The 27725-nt window shown below is 40.6% G+C and overlaps 1 protein-coding gene across 2 annotated transcripts in view; it reads right to left on the bottom strand.

Moving 5' to 3' along the window:
* Positions 1-2160: 2160 nt before the first annotated feature.
* The window catches only part of RSPRY1 (ring finger and SPRY domain containing 1), a 46891-nt gene continuing 21326 nt past the window's right edge, over positions 2161-27725 (bottom strand). Inside the window, exons 6-15 of one of the 2 annotated variants that reach the window (XM_032613800.1) lie at positions 26937-26995; positions 24973-25039; positions 23894-24025; positions 22878-22993; positions 21553-21696; positions 16677-16788; positions 11951-12053; positions 11444-11596; positions 7797-7901; positions 2161-3710 (exon numbers count right to left, since the gene is read on the bottom strand). In XM_032613800.1, the coding sequence (XP_032469691.1) occupies positions 3614-3710; positions 7797-7901; positions 11444-11596; positions 11951-12053; positions 16677-16788; positions 21553-21696; positions 22878-22993; positions 23894-24025; positions 24973-25039; positions 26937-26995 (1088 nt within the window). In that variant the 3' untranslated portion in view covers positions 2161-3613. The remainder of the gene's footprint in view (positions 3711-7796; positions 7902-11443; positions 11597-11950; positions 12054-16676; positions 16789-21552; positions 21697-22877; positions 22994-23893; positions 24026-24972; positions 25040-26936; positions 26996-27725) is intronic. The other variant, XM_032613801.1, reaches the window with a different exon arrangement.

Below are 27725 nucleotides of genomic sequence, written 5' to 3'. Positions count from 1 at the left end.
TCCCATGGATGCTTGGGTTTTCTCACACCATGGCAGCTAGGTCCAAGAGCAAATATTTCAAGAGACGGGACGTGGAAGCTGCCAGTCACTCAATGGCCTGGGACCAGAAACTGGCTCAGTATCCCTTCCACTGCATTCAGTTGTTCAAGCAAACATAGAGCTCACCCAGATTTAAGGGGAGGGGGCAGAAATTTCATTTATAGATGGGAGGAATGTCAAAGAATTTGTGGCCCTCTTTAGTCCACTTCACCATCTCTGGCTCTACGAACAAGTGGGAATAAAGAATAATAGGTATCCACCTATTCAGGCATGTGCCAGATACTGTGATACACATTTAAAAACACATTGTTTCCTTTTAAAATACTTGAAACCCTATGAGAAAATCCCCCAAAACTCTAAAAAGTATTATCACCATTTTACATATTAGGAAACTAAGGCCTAGAAGTACTTGCATACAGGTAATGCGGCATAGCGGGGTTGGAACCTGGGTCCGCCCCACTCCTAAGAGCCTAACCATCAAGTTATGTATGGTCCCAATCCCCGAGTTGTCAAATAATATTCCTGGAAATCAGAACATGATGTTTTTCTGCTGAAAACAGAATGGCAGACTTTTTATAGAAAAATAGAAAATTCACTTGTATATATGAAATACTTTCCATTAATAATACTTTCTTCATTCATTTTGGATTGGCATTAAGAATTGTTTTATGTGACTAAATAGCAAGAAAATGGACAATCTTGGAAACTGCTGATCTTAGTTTTCTTGGTTACATAATCAAGATGGTTGAAATTCATGCAAAAGGCATTTTCTGCTAATGAAATTGTTTTGGTTTCTGTGATTGAATCATCATTCCCAGGCATTCTGCAAATGACACCATGACTTTATCCTGCTCTATCAATATCATTCAAAAAACACAGCAATTATTAAAATCTTTTTGGCTGGAACCCCGGGGTCATTTCCCCAATGACTCATTGCAGAAATTACTACAAATTACCTATTTTTCCATCTACTTTTTTCTCTCTCCACTGAATTTACAGATCACTTTTACCTCTCTGCTGGACTAATTAAAAGTCTCCCCACTGGTCATATTATTTCCATTTTTTGCTTGTTCTCTATACTGCCCCCCTTCCAACCCCACTCCAATTCCATTCTCCAGATAGAAGCCAGAGCCATCTTTTAAACTTATTTATCAAAGCATACTTACATGCTTAAACTACTTTGTTTTCTATGGCACTTAGGATAAAATACAAAATCCTGAACATGGCCTTCACGAGCAGTTCCCTGACCTCTCCAACCTTGGAGCATGCTTTTCTACCCACTCAGTTCCTACCTAACTAGTTCAAGGGACTTCCATCTGATCCTGGGGCCTACTGAGCTCCTTTCCTCCTTAGTTAAGGCCTTTGCCTATAATGTGTTCACCTAGCTACCCAGTCCTAGAAGCCTGTCCTCAGTCTCTCTGCCTGGCTATATCCCTAGGTCCTACTTCCTCCTTTAAGTTTTTTTTTTTTGTAATGGATTTATGATTTCTTTTTATTTATTTTTAATTAATTTATTTTTGGCTGCGTTGGGTCTTCCTTGCTGCGCACAGGCTTTCTCTAGTTGCAGCGAGCGGGGGCCACTCTTTGTTGCGGTGCGCGGGCTTCTCATTGCGGTGGCCTCTCTTGTTGTGGCGCACGGGCTTAGTTGCTCCGTGGTATGTGGAATCTTCCCGGACCAGGGCTCGACCCCGTGTCCCCTGCACTGGCAGGTGGATTCTTAACCACTGTGACACCAGGGAAGTCCCTCCTCTAAGTTTTTACTAATATTACTCTTTCAGTGAGTTTTCTCCCTTTCCCCTCATCTAAATTAGGTTCCCCTTGTTCTTTCTCAAAGGCACCCTATTTTCTTTCAGGGCACCAAAAATTTATTACAATAAGGAAAAATATAGTTTTCTCCCCACTACCAGATGTCAGCTCCACGAACAGATCTGTTTTATATACCGTATAGGTGCAGTGCCCAGAACATATTAGGTGTCCAATAAAGGTTTGCTGGATGAATAAGTGATTAACCTTTTTTCTTAATTCTAATACTTGATTCTGTCCTACCCCGGAAAGTATAAACCTGAGAGTATAATATCTTGGAACCTTAGCAGCAGGCACCAATGAAAGTTGTGAAATCTTAGTCAAAAAAGGCAACAAATGTTTTATTTCTTCAATGCAAATTACTGTATTCACCACAAGCTAAAGAAGAGAACATATATATATATATATATATATATATTTATATATTTTTTTGAATTTACGGAAGACTAAAGACATGGAAAAAATCCAGCACCCCAACAAGTACGGCCAGGAAGGAAATCAGCTCTGTAACAGGACAATTTAATGAACTACAAACAAGAAAGGGTGGGAAAGGAAGAAAAAAATGTGCATTGAATTTAAGACACTGTAAAACTCAGAAGACATATTTGCTATTCAAGTATAAACTCAGTAAGGACTTGGCATAAATTGAAAGGCAGCTGCTGAGGTACACCATTATAAAATAAGTTCTATGAATTTACAATTCTACCTTCCAATTTTCTGGGAGAAAAAACCAAACTCTTGAAGGTCTTCACCAGAGACCCTGAGAGGGAATAACACTTTGGATGAAGACATAGTCAACAATCCATGATTGAATTTACTATTCAAAAACATGTATTTATTTTAAACAATAGGAATACATGCTCTCAGACTGACCTCTAAGAGTTTTTGAGACTACTGGTTCAAGAGTTGCAAAGTATATTACTTCCAAAAACAATACTGATTAAAAAAAATTTTTTTAAACAAAAAACAGAGAGACCTCATTTGATGGTAGCTTAAAAATACCCTAAATACCAAATTTTCTCCAGTCTAACATTGCGATTAATTTAAGAATTCCTCCTGCATTGTTAAAACATTTTTTCCTCACAAAATGTGGGTACTGAAATTGGATAAAAACACCATGAATGTGAAAATACCACCAATTTTCTGCAGTTAAAAAAAACTAGAGTGTTCTTTGGAATCACTGAAATATCAAAAATTTGGGTTTTTTTCCTACATTCTTTTCACCTTCTTTCAGGCCCTCCATGTTGCTTGTAGTATTGACCTGTGTGATTCTAGTTTCATAGCTTCAAGTCTTGCAATATCCATGCTTAACACACCGGTGGCTCTCTGACCAATGGGAAGTTATGCTTAACTCAGAAACGCTGTCATTTACTTCTCCATAATGACTTTTGCCCAAAATAAAAACTTTAGAATATGAGACAAAACATCCTGTGTTAAACAATCAAATGAACCCAACCTGGAGAAATCCGGTGTGGCTTCAGCACTCAGGAGGGCATTGTCTCCTATTGTTTCTCATGGAAGTACTGCAGGCCTAGCTGTTAGCATTCAGCTTTCCTTGGTCTTAAAAGGAATTTCTCAGGGCTGGCAAGTTGGGTTAGATTCTAGGAGAATTTTGTCTTTGACAAACTATCATTTTTTAGCATAAAATCTGGCCATGGCTGTAAGTTTCAATGTGCGTACAACTGATTTGAGAAATTTTTTTTCTTTGTTTTTCTTTTCAACATTGGCTGGAATTGAGTAGAAGTAAGTCCATGATGCCTCTTCTCGTGTGTCATGAAATATGAGAAATCTGTCTGACTCTAGACACTATTTCTTTACGACACAATGGGCAGGTCTCCAGTTGCAAGGCACAATCCATGCACAGGTCACTGAGGAGAAAGACATAAATGCCAGTTAGGTCAGTGCTTCAAAAGGTCAGAATGACGATCTGCTGACTCCACCTAAAATGTTAACAAGCATGTTAACTGAAAGGGTAATAATCGCACATGGCTAAAACAAAAAGTAAATATATAAACAGCAAGTCTCTCTTCCATTTCTGATCCTCAATCTTCCTCTTCTGAGGAATAAGTTAAAAGTTCATGTGCATTCTTCCAGAAAGTCTGTATGTACACAGCCTATACATACAGATGTATATATGTAGGTAGAGATACAAGGCTATTTTTTCCCAGACTGCTAGCCATCTATCCCAATATCATTTGCTGAATAGTCCTTCTCTCACCACAGATTTGACATGATGCCTTTATCATATGTCAAATTTTTTATCAAATTTTTCTTTGTAATCAGTTCTATTTCTGGGCTTCTGTTCCATTGTTGTGTCATTCTTTTCATATACTGGGGCAAAACTATCAACCTTTCTTTAAGTATAGTTGATTTACATTATTGTATTAGTTTCAGGCATACAACATAGTGATTAAAATTTTTTATAAATTATACTCCAATTAAAGCTAGGGACTTCCCTGTGGTCCAGCGGTTAAGAATCTGCCTTCCAGTGCAAGGGACGCAGGTTTGATCCCTGGTCGGGGAACTAAGATCCCACATGCCGCGGGGCAACTAAGCCCTAGCGCCGCAACTACTGAGCCTGCTCCCCACAACTAGAAAGCCCGCGTGCACTGCAACCACTGAGCCCTCACACTCTGGTGCCCGCACGCCACAACTAGAGAGAAGCCTGTGCACCACAACGAAAGATCCTGCGTGCCTCAATTAAGACCGGACGCAGCCAAAAATAAATAAATAAATACATTAAAAAAAAAAAAAAGATATTGGCTATCGTCCCTGTGCTGGACAATATATCCTTGTAGCTTATTTATTTTATACATAGTAGTTCGGACCTCTTAATCCCCTGCCCCTATCTAGCCCCCGCCCTCTTCCCACTGGTAACTGCTAGTTTGTTCTCTGTATCTGTAAGTCTGTTTCTGTTTTGTTATATTCACTCGTTTGTTTTATTTTAGATTCCACATATAAGTGATAACATACAGTATTTGTCTTTCTTTGTCTGACTTATTCACTAAGCCTAATACCTTCCAGGTCCATCCATGTTGTTGCAAATTTAACATTTATTTTAATATATTTTAAGATGTGGTAGGTAGGGTTGGTCCTCTCCATAACTCTTCTTTTTCAGAATTTTCTTGCCTTAGTATCATAAACTTTTAAGTTAGCATTTCTATTTCCAGAAAAAAAACCAAAAAATCCCAAAAACCCATGTTGTCCTTTTTTTTTTTTTTCTCGGTACGCGGGCCTCTCACTGTTGTGGCCTCTCCCATTGCAGAGCATAGGCTCCGGACGTGCAGGCTCAGCGGCCATGGCTCGCAGGCCCAGCCGCTCCACGGCATGTGGGATCTTCCCAGACCGAGGCACGAACCCGTGTTCCCTGCATTGGCAGGCGGACTCTCAACCAATGCGCCACAAGGGAAGCCCCATGTTGTCCTTTTTATATGGACCAAATTAAACTTAGAGTTTAGGGAAAACTGTCACGTTTATGACACTGAGAGGTCTTCCTATCCAAGACCAGATCCAATTATTCACGTCGTCTTTACATTCCTTGGTAGTTTAAAGTTTTCTTCAGATAGGCACCATATATTTCTTGGAATGTATTCTTAAGCTTTTTTTTTGTCTATTGTAAAAGGGACCTTCAAATATTTGTTCTAATTAGTTGTTATTTATATATAGAAAGCTATTGTTTTAAGTTATTTTTTGTAACCAGCTAGCTTATTCAATTGTCACAATGATTCTAATAGGCTTTTAGTCAATTCTCCTGATATCTACCTATGTAATCTATTATCTCCAAAGGATGATTTTGCTCCTTTTTCCAGTTTTAATCCCTTTTCTCTTTCTTGTCTGTTTTAGCTTATACAATGCAAGTCACAGTGGTGATAGCAGGCATCCTTGTCTTGTCTCCAGCGTCTCTTGCAATGCTTCCAGTGTGACACCATTAAAAAGATGCTAGTGTTCGGCTGAGATATATACATCTTTTATATTGCTAAGGAAGTATCCATCCATTCTTATTTTATACTATTTTATTCCCTACATCCATTTCTGTTTTGCAGTATTCCATCCATTTGGGATGGATACTGAATTTTAACAAATACCTTTTCAGCATTTTTGGAGAAAGTGTTAATTCTTTGCTCCACTGTCCCTCGGCCTATTTGGGAAATTATATGAATTGATTTCCTATATTGTACTAACCTTGCATTCCTGAAATAAGCCCCCTTGGTTGTGTTGCTGGGTCCTATTTGGTAATAATTTATTTGGGATTTTTAGGTTTATGTTCATAAGTTTTCTTTCCTTTTTTTTTAAAGATTTTTTTTGATGTGGACCATTTTTAAAGTCTTTATTGGATCTGTTACAATATTGCTTCTGTCTTACATTTTGGTTTTTTGGCCGTGAGGCATGTGGGATCTTAGCTTCCGGACCAGGAATCGAACCCGCACCCACTACATTGGAAGGCAAAGTCTTAACCACTGGGCCACGAGGGAAGTCCCACATAAGTTTTCTTTTTTTGTGTGTTTTGTCAGCTTTTCATATGATTACGATGCAGGCTTTGTAAAAAGAATATTGTAGTTTTCCTATTATCTCTGTGGTCTGGAGAAGTTTAAATAGAATCTATTCCCTGAAAGTTTGAAAGAATTCACCTGTGAAACCATGTGGGCTTAGTGCTTTTAGTGGCAGAGGCAAAGGTAGCTTTGATAATCATCTCAATTTCTTCTACGGTAACAGGAATGCTTAGATTTTCAGTCTCTTCTAGGGGTTGGCTCATGTCATTCCATTTAGCCAGATTTCTCTTCTTAACCTCTACCCTTCTAAAATTGTTGTTGTTGCTGAAAGTGGAGCTAAATTTTCTTATAATTCTTTTATTTCCTCTTCCAACTCTGTTTTGGATATATCTAGTAAGGAGACTGTGGTCATACTTAAGATACCTGGTTCTAAGTTTATAGATTTCAGCCCTCTTTCACGAGCCCTTATTGTGCACAAAACCACCAAGAAGGGCTAGAAAGCTCAGAGATGAATAAGCCCAGATCCTCAGGCGTTCTGGGCTAGAGAGTTGATACAGAGGAATAATCACAGCTGGGGTCACTGTGCCTTTCTTTCAGAAGAGAGACTGGTGAAATGAGATAAACTCACTGCATGTATGTCCCTTACCAGACTATTAGATAACAACCCATTTCATAAGATGGCAAATGTACAGAGGCAGAGTCAGGGGCTCAGGCTGAGTCAGACCTGGGGGAGACAAACTGGGGTCCATCACTCCAGGCTCTGGCCCCGTAGGCGACCTGCTAGCTAAAGCTATGTCAAGAATAAGAGCAAGGCAGGGTATGGGATGTGATGAATTACAGGGAGCTAGCCTGGAACATCAGCATAGGTATTGCTCATATACAATCATCACAGAAGCCCGGGCTAGGCCAAGGCCAGTACACTGCCCAACTCTTCTTCCCTTTTCTAACCTTAGTTGGGATGGCCTTTTTAGGGACTGTCTTACTTGCTGCTCTTGCTGATGTCTTAGACACTCTGTTCTATAGGATCCAGGCTGCTCTTGTCTCATACAACTGAAATTTGGTTAGATGGCAGGGAGGTGCTGCCATCTCAATGCTTAGGAGGGTGAATAATAAGTAAATGAGAAGGCTCTAAAACTAAAAGGGATCTCCCAAGAGGCTCATAATTAGCATTAAACCTTTTACATTTTGTGAATAAAAACTGTTTAAACTATAGTGTTGAGTAAATTAAGTAAAACAAAAACAGGCCTTCCATATCAAGCAGCTTCTTCTATTTCAGGTACTTTCTGGAAGACAGCCATGTACTACTTGGCAAACTCTAATTCCTCATTCAGCCCACTTCGGATATTATAAACCTTGATGAACAGCTATGGAACTGGTAACACTGTAAAAAGCAATTCAGGAACAGGATGAAACTTTGTCTAATATAATGTACAAAAGAGGAAATGACCAAACAAACCCTCTTACCTGTGTCCACATGGCTTCAATTGTGTGTCTGCTACCTCATCGCAACACAGGGAGCAGCAGTTTTCCCGGATACTAACTTGCTTCAACAGAGCAAGACGCCTGTGCCTGAGTAGAAAACACAGTTTGAAACTCATTTTGTCGACAAATAAATGGGGCCTGTTAGCAGTGATGCATACGAAGTGCCTTGGAAATGCTCTGCACATGTGAGTCTACCATGCATTCCCTAAGCTTTGTTCAGTAAAGTTATCACACAAGACATCTCATTTCAATCTTTCAATGATTTTCTAAAATAGAGAATGAAGGAGGCATGGTCATTCCCATTTTACAAAGAAAAGGGCAGGAAATGATTTGCATGAGGTCACAGACAAGGAAATGATTTGTATGGGTCAGACACAGTAAACAGATTCAGGAATCAAATTTAAGTCTTTTGGTTCTAAGTCCAGTGCTTTTTAAATTTTACCAGCAAATTAAAAAAAATTTTTTTTGTTTATCTATCTATCTATCATCTATCTATCTATCTTGTCTATCTCGGCTGTGCCGGGTCTTAGTTTCGGCACTCGGAATTCTTGGTTACAGCATGCGTGCAGGATCTAGTTCCCTGACCAGGGATCGAACCCGGGCACCCTGCATTGGGAGTGCGGAATCTTACCCACTGGACCACCAGGGAAGTCCCTACCAGCAAATTTTAACATTTTAAGTCACACACTCTAAGAGTTTGAGGAAACGCATAGAGCATTTCCCAAGAAAAATGCACACACACAATTTTCAAGGTGTTTATGATAGCTCATCATAGTCGCCCTGGAAGTCCAGACACCTCGGGTTAGAAGCCTCGCATTATACTTTCACTCAGCTTGGAATGGAAAAGCAGACATGCAGAACTGCTCTGCTGAAGGTACAGCCTGATGGATGGCCAAGAGAAACAGGAAACATTCGTTCAATTCACATAAGGCCTTATTATGTGCCAGGCACTGTTCCAAGCTTTGGAGATTCAGCAGTGAAGAGAGGACTAAAAAAATATCCCTGCCTTCAGAGAGTTTACACTCCAGTGGGGGGAAAACAGACAATAAATCAGATTAAAAAGATAGGCAGAATTTTAAATGCTAATGAGTAGTGTGAAGAAAAATAAAGCAGGGAGAAGAATAAGGAGTGTGTATGTGAGAGGCAGGGAGTTATAATTTTAAATACGGCAGCTAGGGAAGGTCTCACTAAGATGACATTTAAGTGAAGACATGAAGGGAGTGAGAGAGTGATCCTTGCGGGCATCTTGAAGAGAAATTGTGATTTATGATAAAAAATATATTTTGTTTACATCTGCATTCCTGGCACAGATTCCTAAAACCCTCGATGATTCATAAGTTAAGAGAGCTAGAAAGGTCTTTTGTTCTGTTAATGAGGCAGCTTTTAAAAAGCCCGTTAGGTACCTAAGGATGGGACTGGGAACCAACCAAGTGATTAGAAGGTTGGAACTTTTCAGTTCCCTCCTCTCTCCTCTGCCCCACCTCCTGGGATGGGAAGTGGGCTGGAGACTGAGTTCGATCATCAAAGGCCAATGATTTAATGAACCAGCCCTGTGTAATGAAGCCTCCCTACCAACCGAAAAGGACAAGGTTCAAAGAGTTTCAGGGCTCGTGAACAAGTGAGAGGCAGGGAGATTGGCATGCACAGATAGCCTGCTCCTGAGTTATATACTATTCTAATAAACCGGTAACCTAGTAAGAAGTAAACTGCTTTCCTGAGTTCTGTGGTGGCAGCTCTAGCAAATTAATCAAACCCAAGGAGGAGGTCATGGGAGCCTCCAATTTACAGCCACTTGGTCATAACCTGGACTTGTGACTGGCATCTAAAGTGGGAGAAAAGGGCAGTCTTTGCAGGACTGAGCCCTTCACCAGTGGGATCTGATGCTATCTCCAGGTAGACAGTGTCAGAATCGAGTTAACTGCTCAGTGGTACTGGAAAACACACATCAGAACATTCTAGTAGCAAGAAGCATTGCGACAGCAGAACATTCTAGTGCAAAGGCTCTGGGGCTACAATAGTAGACCTGGTATGTTTCAGAAGCAGCAAGGAGGCCAGGATGGCTGAAAGAGCAGGAGCATATGGGAGAGGGTCGGAGGTCAGAGAAGTAATGGAGGAGAGGAGGGGACAAATCATATAGAGGATTTAAGCTTTTACCTTAAGTGAGAGGAAGCCACTAGAGTCTTTTCAGCACAGAAGTGCATGATCTGATTTATGTTGTAACAAAAACATTCTGGAGGCTGTGCTGAATAGACCGAAGGGGGTTAAGGCAGGAACAGGGAGACTACAGTTTAAGGGCAGGGCAAGAACAATCCAGGTGGAAAATGATGGAGGCTTCAACCATGGTGGTAGCAGGGAGAGGGATAAGAAGTAGTTGGATTTGGGATATATTCTGAAGGCACAGCCTACAGGATTTGCTGAGGGATCTGTCGTGGAAATGGCAGAAAGTCATTCCCTGCCTTGTCAAGGATACTCTAGGATTATGGCCAGGGAAACTGGAATGACAATGGAGCTATTAACAGAGATGAGGGAAAACTCTAAGAGAAGCAGGTGGTCATGAGTGGATGACTTCTGTAGCTGAGAGGTGGGTACATGGTGCTTTATTGTACTATTCTTTTTTTTCTTTTGTGTGTATCTGAAGTTTTCCATAATAAAAAGTTTAAGAAGAAAAAAAAAGAATGAATAGAAGAAGAGATAGAGACAGAGAGGATTTACAATATAGAACAATTTACAAAATGCCAGATAGAAACAGGACCATGATCTCCTACCCTGAAGTCAGAAAAGAATACTATTTCTATGAGTAAAAAAGGACCCCTTCACATTAAGGAGGCCACTCAGTCTCCAACAACTCCTGTCTTGGTGTCACTGTCACAAAAAACAAAGTCTAGTGTATTATAGGACTGCCCGAGCTTGTAACTCTGCTGTTTTTATTCAAGGCAGGCTGCACTTTGGGCATGAAAGTGATGTGGTACCAAGAGAAGCTGCCCATAAAAGAAGACTTTCTGACAGTTGGCGCCTACTGCCATCTGACTTTTGGAAAGTTTAATTCTGCAGGGGTGGTTAACTAAATGCTGAAGCACTTTTAACCAAGGCCAGCCTCCAGGGGAACTCTTAGATGGATCGATTGTACCTTTCAGGGCGTGTGTGAGAAGGCAGACTTATTTATGGGCCGCATCCAAGAAGACAGGCTACATAAAAAAAATGATGGGGTATGACAGATGAGAAAGGTGTTACTTCACACTTCCACTAAGAGGAATCTGAAGTTCAGAATCCCTGTCAGGCACCAAGACAAGGTGAAAGGAAGATCTAAGAATGAATTTCAGATCTCTGAGCTGGGATACAAGTGGCCCTTCTGTTCCTGAGATATTATGGAGGCTCTGCCACTGCAGGGCTGTCATCACTGTGTGACATTTTCTAGTTCATCTGGAAACTGCTGACTGAGCCACTCTCAAGCCTTGGGACACTGAGTCCAAGGTGAAGTACACTGCAGAAGGGCTCATTACAAACCTGCGTTTTGAGCCAGAACAGGAGCTAGGATTACAACATTATGTTATAGATACCTTTAAGACCATAAAGGCCCAACACTGGCTATGCCATGGCCAGTGTGGTCTCTTTGACTGCAGATTCCTTACCTAGGCAAAATGATTTTCTCTTCAGCTGTTAGGAAGGCGTAGTCATTAAAAGTGCTAAATTTCACAGATGGTGGATATTTGAATGGTTTTGCTCCAAAATTGAACTCACATTGTTGATATGACATGAAACTAGCTGCAGCAAAAAATCCAGATCTACAAATAAAAATGAACAGAGGTCAAGAGAATTCATAAAAACGAAGTAAAGCTCTTACACAAAGTGGTGTTCAGAAAATGGAAATAGGTCATACCCAAGCAGAAAGAAGGGTGACATTCTGTTTATTAACCTAGACAGGACTGTGAACCAGAGAGCATCCTGCTCTTACTTTCCTATATCAAACTCTGGGAGGGTTTTAGGTAAGATCAAATGGGTCTCCAATTACTTGAAATACAGTGATTTCTCATCACAACTGACTACATAAACGGACAAAGTTTTTTTGTTTTTATTTTTCTGGAGAAAAGTACATTCCATGCATCTGCTCAAATTTTTGACTGAGAGAAGGTACTTACACAGTAGATGAAAAGACTTGCTTCTCAGGAGGCAGCTGGTTGCCATTTAAAAAGAAAATCATTTGCTTTTCATTCAAATCTAACAGAAATCCTACTGTGTCTCCTAGAGGATAAAGTGAAACACTGTTAGGATATGGAGATTCTGCTGTCTCAGGGTTTTAATGTCACTGTATTAAGTCTGTTTTTATAGCCCTGTAGTCAACATATTCATCGTTTTTGCTTCTTCTGCAACTGATCTGACCCATTTACATCAATATTTTGATGTACCATTAAGAGGAAAATGCTGCCAATTAATCTATGAAAAGTCATCAATTGTAAGATGCATCCCAATTTCAAAGATGTGAAAATGTGGGGAAAATGTGCATTTGGGGATCAGTAAAATATGGTAAGATCAAAATCATGAACTTTTTTGCCTCTCTGGTGAGAGTTAAAACTCTCTGAGAGGGAATTCCCCGGCAGTCCAGTGGTTAGGACTCTGTGCTTTCACTGCCGAGGGCAAGGGTTCAATCCCTGGTCTGGGAACTGAGATCCTGAAAGTTGTGAGGCACAGCCAAAAAAACAAAACAAAACTGTCTGACCTAACAACTGCCCCCAAACATGTTTTTTTTTTAAAGCATTCATATTCACTCATAAAGTTTTTGCTTTTTTTTTTTTTTTGCGGTACGTGGGCCTCTCACCGCTGTGGCCTCTCCCGCCGCGGAGCACAGACTCCGGACGCGCAGTCCCAGCGGCCATGGCTCATGGGTCCAGCTGCTCCGTGGCATGTAGGATCCTCCCGGACCACGGCACGAACCCATGTGCCCTGCATCAGCAGGCGGACTCTCAACCACTGCGCCACCAGGGAAGCCCAAGTTTTTACTTTTTAAAATGTCAAAGGGACTTCCCTGGTGGCACAGTGGTTAAGAATCTGTCTGCCAACGCAGGGGATACGGGTTCGATCCCTGGTTTGGGAAGAGCCCACGTGCCACAACTACTGAAGCCTGTACGCCTAGAGCCTTTGCTCTGCAACAGGGAAGCCTACGCAATGAGAAGTGCACGCACCACAATGAAGAGTAGCCCCCGCTCACCGCAACTAGAGAAAGCCCGAACGCAGCAAAAAAGACCCAATGCAGCCAAAAATAAATAAATAAAAAATAAGTTTATAAAAATAAATAAATAAATAAATTGTCAAAGACAAATACATGAAATTATAAAGTAATGACAAGAAAAACGGACCCTCAGTGGTACTGGAGGAAAATCTGGCAATATATGGCAAAAGCCTTGAAATTCTGTATACCCTTTGCCAGAGAAGATTCACTTCTAAGGATTTATCCTGAGAAAATCCAGAATAGTTTATAATTTTTTTATAATAATAATTTTAAAAGGCAAAAATGTAACTTCCAACCTTGAGGCATTGATTAATATAGTACTATTATATAATGGAATATTGAAAAGCCATTGAAAACAATGTTATTTAATAACCTGGAAAGCTGTTCAAGGCATAGTAAGTGTAACAACAAAAAATATACACCATACACAAAAATAAACTCAAAATGGATTAAAGACCTAAATGTAATGCCGGATACTATAAAACTCTTAGGGGAAAACATAGGCAGAACACTTTTTCACATAAATCGCAGCAAGATCTTTTTTGATCCACCTCCTAGAGTAATGAAAATAAAAACAAACAAATGGGACCTAATTAAACTTAAAGCTCTTGCACAGCAAAGGAAACCATAAACAAAATGAAAAGACAACCCTCAGAATGGGAGAAAATATTTGCAAACAAAGCAACCAACAAGGGATTAATCTCCGAAATATACAAACAGCTCATGCAGCTCAATATCAAAAAAACAAAACAACCCAATTAAAAAATGGGTGGAAGATCTAAATAGACATTTCTCCAAAGAAGACATACATATGGCTAAAAAGCACATGAAAAGATGCTTTGGGCTTCCCTGGTGGCACAGTGGTTGAGAGTCCGCCTGCCAATGCAGGGGACACGGGTTTCTGTCCCGGTCCGGGATGATCCCACATACCGCGGAGTGGCTGGGCCCGTGAGCCATGGCCGCTGAGCCTGTGTGTCCGGAGCCTGTGCTCCGCAACGGGAGAGGCCACAACAGTGAGAGGCCCGTGTACCGCAAAAAAAAAAAAAAAAAGCTCAACATCACTAATTATTAGAGAAATGCAAATCAAAACTACAATGAAGTAAGAACTCACACCAGTTAGAATGGCCATCATCAAAAAATATACAAACAATAAATGTTGGAGAGGGTGGGGAGAAAAGGGAGTCTTCCTACACTTTTGGTGGGAATGTAAATTGGTACAGGCACTATGAAGAACGGTATGGAGGTTCCTTAAAAAACTAAAAATAGAGCTACCATATGATCCAGCAATCCCACTCCTGGGCATATATCAGGAGAAAACCATAATTTGAGAAGATACATGCATCCCAATGTTCACTGCAGCTCTATTTACAATAGTCAGGACATGGAAACAACCTAAATGTCCATCAACAGAGGAATGGATAAAAAAGATGTGGTGCATATATACAATGTAATATTACTCAGCCATAAAATAGAATGAAATAATGCCATTTGCAGCAACATGGATGGACCCAGAGATTGTCATACTGAGTGATGTAAGTCAGACAGAGAAAGACAAATATCACACGATATCACTTATATGTGGAGTCTAAAGTAAGGGTACAAATGAACTTATCTATAAAACAGAAATAGAGTTATAGATGTAGAAAACAAACTTATGGTTACCAGGGGTTAAGGGCGGGCGAGGGACAAATTGGGAGATTGGGATTGACACATACACACTACTATATATAAAATAGATAACTAATAAGGACCTACTGTATAGCACAGGGAACTCTACTCAGTACTCTCTAATGGCCTATATGGGAAAAGAATCTAAAAAAGAGTGGATATATGCATATGTATAACTGATTTGCTTTGCTGTACATCTGAAACTAACACAACCTTGTAAATCAACTATACTCCAATAAAAATTAAAAAAAAATTTTAAAGGTAAATTAATAAAAAAATACATATCTATATATACACACCAGATTGTGTTTTAAAGAAATCTCTGGATGGAGGAATTACATGAGATTTTGGTTTCACTTTGCTTTTTACCCCTATTTTCCAAATTTTATAATAAACTTAAGAAATCTTTTAAAAAATCATTTAAAAAACAAACAAGACAGTCTTTGCAGACAGTACCTCTATCTTATGCTTTGTTAAATGAAGAAGTGTTGGGACTTCCCTGGTGGCGCAGTGGTTAAGAATCCGCCTGCCAATGCAGGGGACATGGGTTCGATCTCTGGTCAGGGAAGATCCCACATGCTGCAGAGCAACTAAACCAGTGTGCCACAACTACTGAGTCTGTGGTCTAGAGCCCGCGAGCCATAACTACTGAAGCCCATGTGCTTAGAGCCTGTGCTCCGCAACAAGAGGAGCCACCACAATGAGAAGGCTGCGCACTGCAACAAAGAGTAGCCCCCGCTCACCGCAACTAGAGAAAGCCTGTGCGCAGCAACGAAGACCCAACACAGACAAAAATAAATAAATAAATTTATAACGACAACAAAAAAATATCAGAAAAGTATTTTTTAAAAAAATGAAGAAGTATTATGTTCCTTTAACCTGCAAACCCTTAAAATGAGGGCTTATGTGGGCTTTGCAGGTTTTTTCCTTTCCACACTATTAGTTAATTGAGAAGCTGTCCCCTCACAGCAAGGGTCAAATTCCTGCTCTCTTAGCATGCCTGAAAATTCAGTTTACATCTATAATGCTGATTGTGGCAGGAAACAGAGAGAGGGCAGCTTGGAGAAGAAGCTGGGCTATATCCCCCATCTAGCTCCAATGCTGGGAATAAAATTTTTCCGGAGGTTCCATTCCCTACCATATGACTCTATATCTTCAGAACAAGGCAGTGCACCAGGAGGCCCCTTGAGAATACTACCCTCCGGTGCAGTGGTGCTAAAGCAGGGAAGCCCTGTTTTCACTGTATTTAGTTGGGGGTAAACACTCACCTTAAATTTTTTGGTATAAGTGTTTAACAAATCAACTGTGGCTCTAACTATGCTGTTTGAATCTTTCATTAATAAATGTTTTCATGGGTCTAGGGCATTGAATATTGCAAAGCAGTTGGAGAAAAAAACTGGATTGGGCAAAAAAGATCATGCTGTTGATAAGATATATTCTTGCTAAAATCCTAGAGCCTTGATTGAGAGTCCTGGCCCTGCAGCATCCTGAGCCTGATGTCTGGAGAAATGAGGCTGGGCAGAAGTTTTTGAGGCTAACAGTACTCAGTTCATCTTTAAAAGCTGCCCTAGAGAGCCCCAGAATGTGTCCCCTGAATAGTGCCAATTCTCTGAAAATAATCTTATTTTACCGGCATTACAATTTCAGTGTCCTCAATATCTCCACGGCTGCTTTGATTTAAGACATATACCCAGAGAGGAAACTAGAATTCATATTAATTTTAAGATGATCATTTTCCCACTAAATTAAGAATTTTATAGTCTGAAATGTTTTGCTAAAGGAAGGGCTCCATCAGAGGTGAATATCAGGAGTACGGTTCACATCTATGGTAGGGGATACAAAAGCTAATATCCCTTTTCACATTTACTCTTTTTCCATTAAAAGATTTTAAAGCCTAACATAATAAACGCCTCATCATAACCAGATGTCTTAACCTAATTAACAAATTCATGATGAAGAGGAATGAATACCTTCTTTCCAGCAGGGGTGTTGGTGAGGCTTACTTCTGGCGTTGTACCAAATCAGCTGCCTGCAGCCATCGTATGCACAGGAGTATTCGTCGTCCCCAATGCCGTAGCCTTCCTGGAGGGGAGAGGGCCCAGAAGATTAGCAAGGTTCTGCCTGCTGTGTTCCATTAACCTGGTGGCTAGAATTCTAAGCTTTTTGGATGAAGGGAGAGAGCCTACAGTTCTTGGAAGATACCAAAATTCTGACATAGAGTCAGAATAGAGTGTGACTTCACCAACAAATTTTTCCCAAGTTTCACGTCTGTCAGTTCATTTAATTCTCATGAACCACCTTGAGGCTGGTGGTATTATATTCCATCTTAAGAGGAAATAAGGCTCAGAGAAGTCAGCCAGCTTGCCCAAGGACATGTTACTAAAAAAGTCAAGTTTGGACCCTGGAATTTTCTGATTCCAAGGCTGGTGTGGGCAAACACCTTTCTTTCATGTAGTACACTTCAAAACACCCACATGCTCAGAGATTTCAAAACTGGAGACAACAGAAGGTTATAGTGGGTAATCAGCTAATAGGTATTCTGAGATATTTGAACATCACACAGGTCCTTGGCAGCTTCTTTTGTTAGTTACTGCCTTTTAATTATTTCACAATTATTTTATTGTTAACATAAAAGGGGAGGTGGGATCTTAAGAAATTATTTTGAGCACTTATAAGAAGAAAATAGAAAATACAGAGGAAACATGCAGATCAGACAACTGCTATCTTTAAGGCTCAATGGTGAAAGATTATAGTGGAGAAAGGCATTGAAAATGTGGGCTGAATCCAAGTAAGATCTCAGATCCTGGTGATGGTCTGCTTATTCTATGCGACAAGGCAGTGAGGAGATAGATTGGAAAAAGGGCTCCAAGATGCCTCTTGACTACTCGGCCACAACATACTGAATTCGGATGAGTGTTCTCCAAAGTGAGGCTTCTGAATTAGCTTCTGAGTGCACTATTCAGACTACTCAAGAGTTAAATGAACTTGCATAAGTTCTCAGTGTAAGGCCGAGAAGATATTCACCAGTCTATTAGAAAAAACACCTTGCTATTCCTTTCAAAGCCTGAACAAATAAGTAAAAACTTACTTTTTATTTGTGGAGTGTTGGGGCATAGGCAAAAGGCAAGCAATTCTTTTCTATCTTTCCTTTCTAATGTCCTAGGAAGTCCTCCACTGAACACTTGAAAGAAATTCCTAGAAGATTCCCAGCCACCAAGAATTGGTTAAGAGCAGACTTTACCATGCAATGTCTTCTATGCCTGGATGAATTTCACAGTAAAGTGGCATTTGGAGACAGAGGGGGAACTCTAATCGTTTTAACCACAGATCAACTTCTACAGGCTAAGAAGTAGGTGCCTCTGCTAAGCAGAGATACACTTTAAAAAGCCCTTTGAGCTCACATACCAAAGAGCAGTCCAGATGTACTACACCCTCTTTCAACGTGAAAACATTCCCAGCAGAACTATAACTATGGTCTGCATCAGCTGAGGCAGACAAATGAGAGAACAGTGTAGCTAGCTTGGTACTTGGGGTGATTATTTTGATCTGTATGTTCTGGTCCCGTATACTTTAGTAATGGCAACATTAATAAAAACAAACAACAAAAAAGCATTTATCCATAGTTTGTTGTTTACGGAATATATTGACTCCTTCCCTATGTGGTGGACACCATCCTTTCTTCTGCTGTCCAGTATCCCTACCACTTCCTGCTATGGGGAATGTAATGAAGATACAATGTCCTGCCTCCTGCTCTGGAGATGGAGGGGTAAGATGTGACCTTGGCCAACTGGACCCTCCCATCAGACACCTAGTGTCTGTGACCCCACGTGGAGGAATGGTTAGGACCTTTGTGGCAGCAGTGTTGGCATCCTGGTCCCTAAAACACTGGCTGTTGTACTTCCTGTGTCTTAGCCTCTGATGCTGCCTTGGAGCCTGTCTGGTTCTCAAACCCCTCAATAGTCTGGGAGCCCCCAATAGGCTTCCAAGTCATTCTTTTTCTGTTTAAGATAGCAGAGTCATTTTCTCCATGGCAAGAGGCTTCAACAGGGAAAGAAGCACGGGCTGCCTCGACCAGGGTTTGAATTCTTCGCCAGCAGTTGGAGGCTAGGTGACTTTGGGCAAGTTTCTAAATTAATTTCTTTGAACTTCATTCTCATCTCTAAATGGGAGAATAATACCTTCCCAAACTCTCAAAAAGATTAGAGATAAGTATGTGAAAGACCTGTCACATGGTAGATGTTCATGAAAAGGCAAAAGATATTTTAGATAAGTCAAAATGCACCCTTGGAGACTTGCTCCTCCCAAACCCCCATAAATATATACAAGATAACTATTCTCTAAGTGACCTGAACAAGAACTATCCTTTAGCTTCTCAGACTAATGATCTATGTCCAAGCCCAACACTTTGACCATCTTTTCAAAACCGAAGCCCAAGCAGTAGGAGTTAAAATATGTCTATGAACAGATTCAAAGTTTTAGAAACTGCATGTATTCTAGGAATGACTTATTCCATAAAACCACACTCTATCTGTACAGGCAAAAGGATTCAGAATCACCAGAACAATGTCCATGTGAAGCAAAGTTAAGTATGGCAACATCATTAAAATCCTACATTTGGGGAAAGATACATCAGACTTCACCAATTTCTAACCAACCAGTACTTGAATCAGGGAAAAATGTTTCATTTTTGTTTTTTAAAGAAAGAAATTAAGTCTATCAAGCAATCTGGAGGGTAGGAAGATAGTATGTTAAGCCTCTTAACTTGAGAAGCCAAAGTTTTTGCAACTATATGGCAGAAATTAGTTTCACCCATCAGATAAAATGATCCAGCTTCATTGGCCACTAAAAAAAAACAATCTGCAACATTCAGTCTCAACTATACTACACTCAGACCTGTAGTGTGCTGCCAAATTAGGAGAGGCACATTTTATATCGAAGCTTTCTCCCGAGAGGATTCCACATTTCTTCTAGTTCCCAAACAAATCTTTACTTCCAAATGAGACTAGCTACTTCTCTGAGACTCTCCCCATTTTCAAATGCAAAGAACACAACTATTGTAGAATAGGAAAGGGACTGAATTCTAGTCCTAGTTTCTTTTTGTCCCAGTCTTAGTCTCAGTTTTCTCATCTGTGAAATGGAAACTGTGACAGTAAAAACTGTTGTGGGAATTGGATGATAGGCTCTAAAATGAAGGTGCTCTGGAAATTAAGATTTTTTTTTTAACTCCTAAAAAATCATCTTGACATCATTTGGGGCAGGCTGTCAGTGTAACTGATACTGTCTTCTTTAAATTAGTGCCCAAGTTGGGCACTAAAAGACTAACTGGCATTGTTCTCCAGACCCACTTACTTCTGACTACATGGTGTCACAAAAAAAGCCCCATTCTTCCAGGTTTTAATTAAGGCCTAGAGGACTAGGAGGCGCTGCATCAGGGAAGGTTCCCAACAAAGCAATGGCAGACTGGGGTCCAGTTTTCCATCCTGGACAAAAATCCAGACCTGACCTCTCCCTGGGCCCTCTTCCTCCAATTTGTCTCTTTCCAGCAAGGAGTTTAGTAAAATGCCATGAACAATTCCAGGATGCTGTACAGCTTTGTTGAAAGGGCACTTTAGAAACTAGCTGTATGGCAGGCAAGTTTAGTTTGATTTTGTTGGATCACTTCTAAAACCCATCCCAGGATCTTACATATGGGATGGGAGGCTATTATTTAGATTAACATAAAAAAAAAATCTAAGGGACTTTTCCCAGCTCAAAGGGTAAAAACCATATGTCCACAAAATATTCCTGATCAAAACTGGATTAATTCCAAACAGCTTATAATATGACTATGAGAGGAAAGCCGATTGGGTTGGGCATTAGAAGGGTATAAAGTGACAAGAAATTAACATTTGTAGGAAAGCGAAGAACCCCAACCTCTCACACCCAGGTAGAGGCAGCCCAATTCTGCTTCCTCTAGTGGACTTAATTTTCCCTTATAAATTACAGCTTTGTATAGCAAAAGATAAATACTGAATACTGAAAACAAATGTGCCTACTAATTACAAGGTAAAAGTAAAGTAAGAGGAGTCAAGACAACATTTAGTATTTTATGAAAGGAACAGAATTCCTACGAAGTTCCTAAAGCTTAAACGCAAGGTAAAAACCATCACTGGACCCAATATAAAAACTGAGCCAAACATGTGGCTGGCACTGGAGCAGAGCCTAAAAAGAAAAATAGGGGCTTCCCTGGTGGCACAGTGGTCAAGAATCCGCCTGCCAGTGCAGGGGACATGGGTTCGAGCCCTGGTCCGGGAAGATCCCACATGCCGCGGAGCAACTAAGCCTGCGCACCACAGCTACTGAGCCTGCGCTCTACAGCCTGCGAGCCACAACTATTGAAGCCTGTGCGCCACAACTACTGAAGCCCGTGTGCCACAACTACTGAAGCCCACACACCTAGAGCCTGTGCTCCACAGCAAGAGGAGCCACCCCAACGAAGAGTAGCGCCCCCCCCCCCGCTGCAACTAGAGAAAAGCCCATGCGCAGCAACAAAGACCCAATGCAGCCAAAAACAAAATTAATTAATTAATTTAAAAAAAAAAAAGAGGAAAAAGAGCACATCTAAACTCTGGGTGGAAGATTAACATGAACTTAAAACTTGAAGGGAAAAAAACAGCTGACGGGCAATTTCACCTGTGTTTTCCTATTTCTAAATCAGTTTAGAAAACCACTGTTAGGGATTTGGCACCATGTGATTCAGCCCAAGGAACGATTATTGTGCAAAACTATCTGAAAAATGAGTATCCGCCACCCACTCGCCAAAAAACTGCTGCTGCTCTCATCCACACAGGTGTCCAAGGTACTCACATGATTGAGAAACTTGCTGTCTCGTGTGGCCCAGCCGATCTGCATGACACCAGAAGTGACCACTGTTACTTCGTAGTACCACACCCCAGCATCCACACAAAAGGTGCAGCGCACACTTTCAAAAGAAGAGGCATCACAGCGAGCCTGGCAAAATCAAAGAGCATGGCAGTCCACCATCAATGCCTGAAGACCACCAGAGATAACTGACGGCTCAGAAGGTAGAATCTATTCTTCCTCATTAAAGCTCCTGGTGGACTACTGTCTTCTTCCCTGTGCATTCTCAGTGACAAAAAGTATAAAACCGAAGGAAGGACACTCTATTTTATAGTTTAATTTCCAGGGAGTTCCAGGTTGAAAGGATTGGAAGACCTCAAAGTAAGAATTAGTGAAGGCTACTGGCTTCATTTTTAAGTACTTACAGAGCTTTGCTCTTATAGTAGAATCTTTTCCAAATGCATAAACATTGTACTTGTTAGGGAGGGAGATGAGGGAGAGAAGGATACTGAAGTGTATTAGATGGAGTACCTAAAAATAATCTGAAGCAGAAAACTATGTAAAGCATTTGGTAAAAAGATGTAAGATCAAAGAACCTATTTGCAGCCATTCTTCAACGGCTCTTTAATCTTGACATGTCTAGTGCCTAACGGTACCTTCCTGTATATAAGCGGCTCTTTCATTAACCTTCACCTCCAAATCAGCAACATTTTCAACATAAAGGGAGAAGGTGAAGCTCTAGACTGAATACAATTGGTTATACAGGGATTTAAAAAAGGAAGGGCCGGGCTTCCCTGGTGGCGCAGTGGTTGAGAGTTCGCCTGCCGATGCAGGGGACACGGGTTCGTGCCCCGGTCCAGGAAGATCCCACGTGCCACGGAGCAGCTGGGCCCGTGGGCCATGGCCGCTGGGCCTGCGCGTCCGGAGCCTGTACTCCGCAACGGGAGAGGCCACAACAGTGAGAGGCCCGCATACCGCAAAAAAAAAAAAACAAAACAACAACAACAATAACAACAAAAAAAGGAAGGGCCTCTTTTAGAAACACTAGTCTTTGTACCTTTAACTGCATAAAATGGCAGAGATGAAAATCAGACATATTTAAACCAGTCAATAAACATTATAGCATGTACTATATGTATAGGACCATGTTAGACATGAAAGAGTAAATAATATCCCAAACACGCTCTCTCCCACCACTTCTACCTCTAAACACTCTTTGCGTATGTAGAAAATTTCCATCTATTTTGCAAGGATTGCTTTTGTTCAGAACCAGGGCAGGAAAATGAGGACAAGATTTTCTCCCCAGAATGGTCCGTCTATGGAAGCTTTACCTCCAAGCCATGAGGTGAGATCTTCAGGTACTCGCTGACATCGTTGCTATTTAGCATGGCCTTAATGCTATTCAAGTCCACTTTCTCATAGGTCAGCTGCCTACCTTCTTTTAAAACTGCAAAAGAAAAAGTGGGCACATTTCTAAGGCAGGCTGTTGTGGAGAAAAAAGCTACTGTCATTGCTAGTTGCCATTCTAGTTAAGAAGTGGAGGTGCTCATAAATGGCAGAATTGGTAGATTTATAACCTTAACTTTGCTGCTACACTGCCATATGAAGATTAATTAAGCAAATGCTAGTAAAGGCAGCACTGCTAGGTTTATATTTCTGTTCCCTATAGTCATTATTTTGCATGCAGCAAAATCCAAATGGTACTTTTTCAGAATTATTCTTTAACTGGCACTACACAGGCTGGGCACTGAGCTACTCCCCATAATGCTGCAGTAGGGAGCAGAGGGGTCACACATCCAACTGTGCTTTAGCACAGTGCTACCTGTGGGAGGGGGAGTGAGGATAGAGCAGTAATATAGTTTTAGTTCTTGCAGCTCTTGGAGGAGAAAAAGAAAAGTTGGGAGCAACTCTCACGGTATAGGTAAGACATGACTTGAGTTTTGAAGAGCAAAGTTGGGACAAAGAAAAGAGTAAAGAGGGAATTCCAAGTGAGGGGAACATGCCCAGGGGTAGGAATGATTGGGAACTGCTTGTAGGACAGTGAGAAGAGTTTGTGTTGGAAAGAGTTGATTAGACAGTGGCATCTGATTAATGGCCTGGATGCAGGAGGAAACAGGGGACCAATAAAAGTTTTTGAACAGGAGAGTGCTGCAATTAGAAGCATTCCATCTAATAGTCTGAAGAGTCCCTAGACTCTTTACTGCTAGAATATAGCCAACCCACCAGTAGAGGACCTTATATGGAAAAACTCACACTCACTGTCACAAAATAAAGACCTGTGATCCTATTTAAGAAGTGGATTTGGAAATGAAAATAGGCATTTTAATAAAGGACAACTCCTACTTACAGAGATTGTCTAAGCTCCACTGGGCACAGAAACCAACTTGACGTTTCAGATAATCAGGATCATCAGCCCAGGACTCTAACGTGACAAGCCGGTCACTAATACTGGATTCAGATATAGTCAATTTATTTTCACCTGTTGGGAAGACATAAACCTTAAATTAACCATGAAAGAGTAGGATGATTTGCTGGGTAGATTAATGGAGGGAAAGAGTGAGGAGAGACAATTAGAGAATCTGGAAACTATAATAATGACAAAGCCCAAGAGCTCTATTTTCTAGAAAGTAGCAATATGATCACTAAATTTTTAGCTATAAAAAGTGGGTAATCACGGTCACCAAGTTTTGATTCTTTATATATATATATATATATATATATATATATATATTTCTTTTTTAACATCTTTATTGGAATATAATTGCTTTACAATGGTGTGTCAGTTTCTGCTGTATAACAAAGTGAATCAGCTATACGTATACATATATCCCCACATCCCCTCCCTCTTGCGTCTCCCTCCCACCCTCCCTATCCCACCCCTCTAGGTGGTCACAAAGCATCAAGCTGATCTCCCTGTGTTATGTGGCTGCTTCCCACTAGCTATCTGTTTTACATTTGGTAGTATATATATGTCCATGCCACTCTCTCACTGTCCCAGCTTACCCTTCCCCTCCCCGTGTCCTCAAGTCCATTCTCTATGTTTGCGTCTTTATTCCTGTCCTGCCCCTAGGTTCTTCAGAACCATTAAGTTTTGATTCTTTAGGTGAGAAAACTCTTGCCTTTGTCACTGTTACATCTTACTGGCTTTGAGATGTTTACCCAGACAAATCAGAATGTATGCATGCTTCTTATCTATTTATTTGGCTGTGCCACACGGCTTGAGGGACCTTAGTTCCCCAACCGGGGATTGAACCTGGGGCCACGGCAGTGAACGCCCAGAATCCTAACCACCAGGCCACCAGGGAATTCCCCAGAATGTATGCATGTTTGATGGGGTTCAAAAGCATCAGCTCATCCAGTAACTATGAAAAATAAGATTTTTAACAAGCGATATAGATCATTAATGTAAGAAGTCACTATACCTACTTGTCTGTGCAAACTTTTCCAGTGCGATAAGTGCAAAAAGCATGACTGTGGGGTGGGACTGTAATTTCTGAAAGACAACAAAAGGTAAAAAAAAAAAAAAAAAAAAAAATCATTGCCCTGCAGAGGTGGCAAGTTATCAATTTCCTCTTCTTACCCAATGTGTGCTAGATTTTTTTTGGAGCCGTAGGACAAGTTTTACTCATTCAAGTCCATGATTATCCATTTGCTAATATTGTTATTAATAAACCAAGATAGAGTCTCTTAAAACATATTATTTTCTTGAAGTTACTGTGTTCATTTATAGATATGGAAATTTCAAAAGTATCTTATTAAATGTACTATGTTATTTTACTTAGTATCATTTATATATTAAAGCTTTGTTAAATAAAATCATGCTGATTCTTATATTCCTTTAAGCAAGCCAAACAGAAGCCCAGAAATATAGCTAAAAATGGCTTTTTATTCAGAACCCTAAAAGGAGCCATTCATCACTACCAAGTTCCAAAATTATAAATAATGAAATTAACAACTTATGGCTTCATTTTCAACCTGTTCTCTGAAAGGAATTCTACAAATGCTGATGGTAGGTGGGATAGAGCAACAAGTGAGCTCTTTCAGTTACATTTAAGTTCATGTCACATGTGTTCACATTTGAAGGAAGGTCTAACTGCTTAACATCATATCTTCTCACAGCCATCCTTCCCCACAGCTATGCTAGGTGCCTGCAAAAGAGCTCTAGAACAACAGATGATTTCCACTCACTTTTCTGGTGCCCAACTGGGTTCTGCAGAGCTCATGTAACCATTGCCCTTCCCTGCTGCAAAGCCTGTTTAGCACCCTGCTTCTTGGCCACATCCATCCTCATTCCCTCTGTCTGGTTTTTCAGGCCCTGAGCCCTCCCCACCTGGCTACTAAGTCTATGTCCTCCTGTCTCTGAACACTGTCTTCTGATCAGATAATTCTCTGTAATATGCTGGGAACATGGCCATTTCTGGCTCTGGGCTTCTGCCGGTGATGTGCCCTTAGCCAAGAAACCCATTTCTTCCTCCTGTGTGCACAAACAAATCCTAGCCCTGTGGTGTGACCCAGCTGAGGTCCCACCTTCATCAGGAAGTCTGCCTCCCATGACTCCCAGCCCCCTCCACCCGTTTCTCCCACTTCCCAACCACCTTCTCAGAACCCTTGGCACTTGGTCCGAAGGAAGCTATTTTGCCCTTGATCGTATCCTGTCATAAAATGGAAGCTAATAATCTTGTCTGAGTAGTTTTGTTCCCCTAACCAGGAAACTGCTTGAGGGCGAAGGACTGTTAGACTACTTCTATACCCCTACAGTGCTTACTTAGCATAGTGTTAAGTGTTTTAAGTACCTTTCATATAGGTCCTGAAAAAAAGGGTCTTTCAGATTTTGAAAAAAGGCCAATGCACAGTAGCCCTGAAAAATAACTTTAAAAAACACAGACCAGTCAAGACTGCAGTCAAGCAGTGTGAGAGATCCGATAGCACAGCCTTGGCAAACCACAAGCTTCACAGACGATATATCAAATACTCAACAATAGTTTTAAGAGCAGTAATGGTGGGAGGGATGGGGGAACAGAGGTTTATATACACTGGGAATCTGACCTCACAGTTTCCTGTTGGAATGCCGTGTAATTTTGTTTCCACTGCGGAGGTTCCTACTACCATTTGGCAGACTCTAAGGACACACACAAAAAAAGCCAATCATAGCACCTATCTTATGACTAAATTTAATACCAGACCAACTCAGCTGTTTTTGCTTGCAATAAATTCCTATCCTGCCCTTACTTTTTTTTAAACACAGGAAGGAATAGATAAACACTCAGGAAACACCTGCAAATAAAATTTATAGCTGATTCCATTCTCTGTGCCAGTGGCTAAGTGGGCAATTTTAGAAAAATGCACAATTCCAGATGACTAAGAATAACTAGCTTTGATGTCTCACTTACCAGACACTGTAGCAAATATTCCAGTATTCCTGGGCTAAGTAAACTTATACTTGCAGGACCTAGATGAATACAACAAACACTGGATATAATTAAATGTGTTACATTATTTTGAATTTGTAACTAATACCAATAAAATTGTAGAGCTCTTTTACAAAGTACTCTCATGTGCATTATCTTATTCAAGCCTCCTGCTTAAGGTAGGGAATAGTACTATCCCCATTTCACAGTTGAGCAACTGAGCCCACTCCTGAGACACACTCCTGAAGTGACTTACTCCAGGGCACTTGGGGAGCACATGGTAGAGGTTGAACCAATACCCATGTTTTGATTTCTAATCCATTGTTTCTTCCACCATAAATGATGCAACTAGCTGGGTTATTCACCTATACTTTGATGTTAACTTTCGTAAAATGGGTAACATTCACAGACAAGTAAAAAATCTGCTTGTCTTCTCAGGAATTGCTCCAATTTAAAGTTCCTTTTCTTCTTCCCCTACCAAATATGTCTCTATTGCCTAGCTAAACTTTATAAAGTGTGTGTATATGTATATTACATATTACATACAATCTTTATCATATGAGCTTAGCCTTTTCTCTTATTTTTAATTTTAAAGCAAATAAGGAAAACTTTTTCTTTTAAATTTCCCTCTGAAAGTCCTCAAAGCTAAATTAGTTTGCATTTACCTCTGTGGCCTTGAGTAATTTTTTTCCAGTTAGACCCTGTTGCTCAATTTTATTTTATTTTTTTAGAGACACTTCTTTGTGGTAAAGCAGGTTTGATCAAAGACCT

Source organism: Phocoena sinus, chromosome 19 (genome assembly GCF_008692025.1).
Source record: "Phocoena sinus isolate mPhoSin1 chromosome 19, mPhoSin1.pri, whole genome shotgun sequence".
Taxonomy (NCBI): domain Eukaryota; kingdom Metazoa; phylum Chordata; class Mammalia; order Artiodactyla; family Phocoenidae; genus Phocoena; species Phocoena sinus.
Note: the sequence above shows the minus strand (reverse complement) of the source record. Positions and strands in the feature narration are given on the sequence as shown.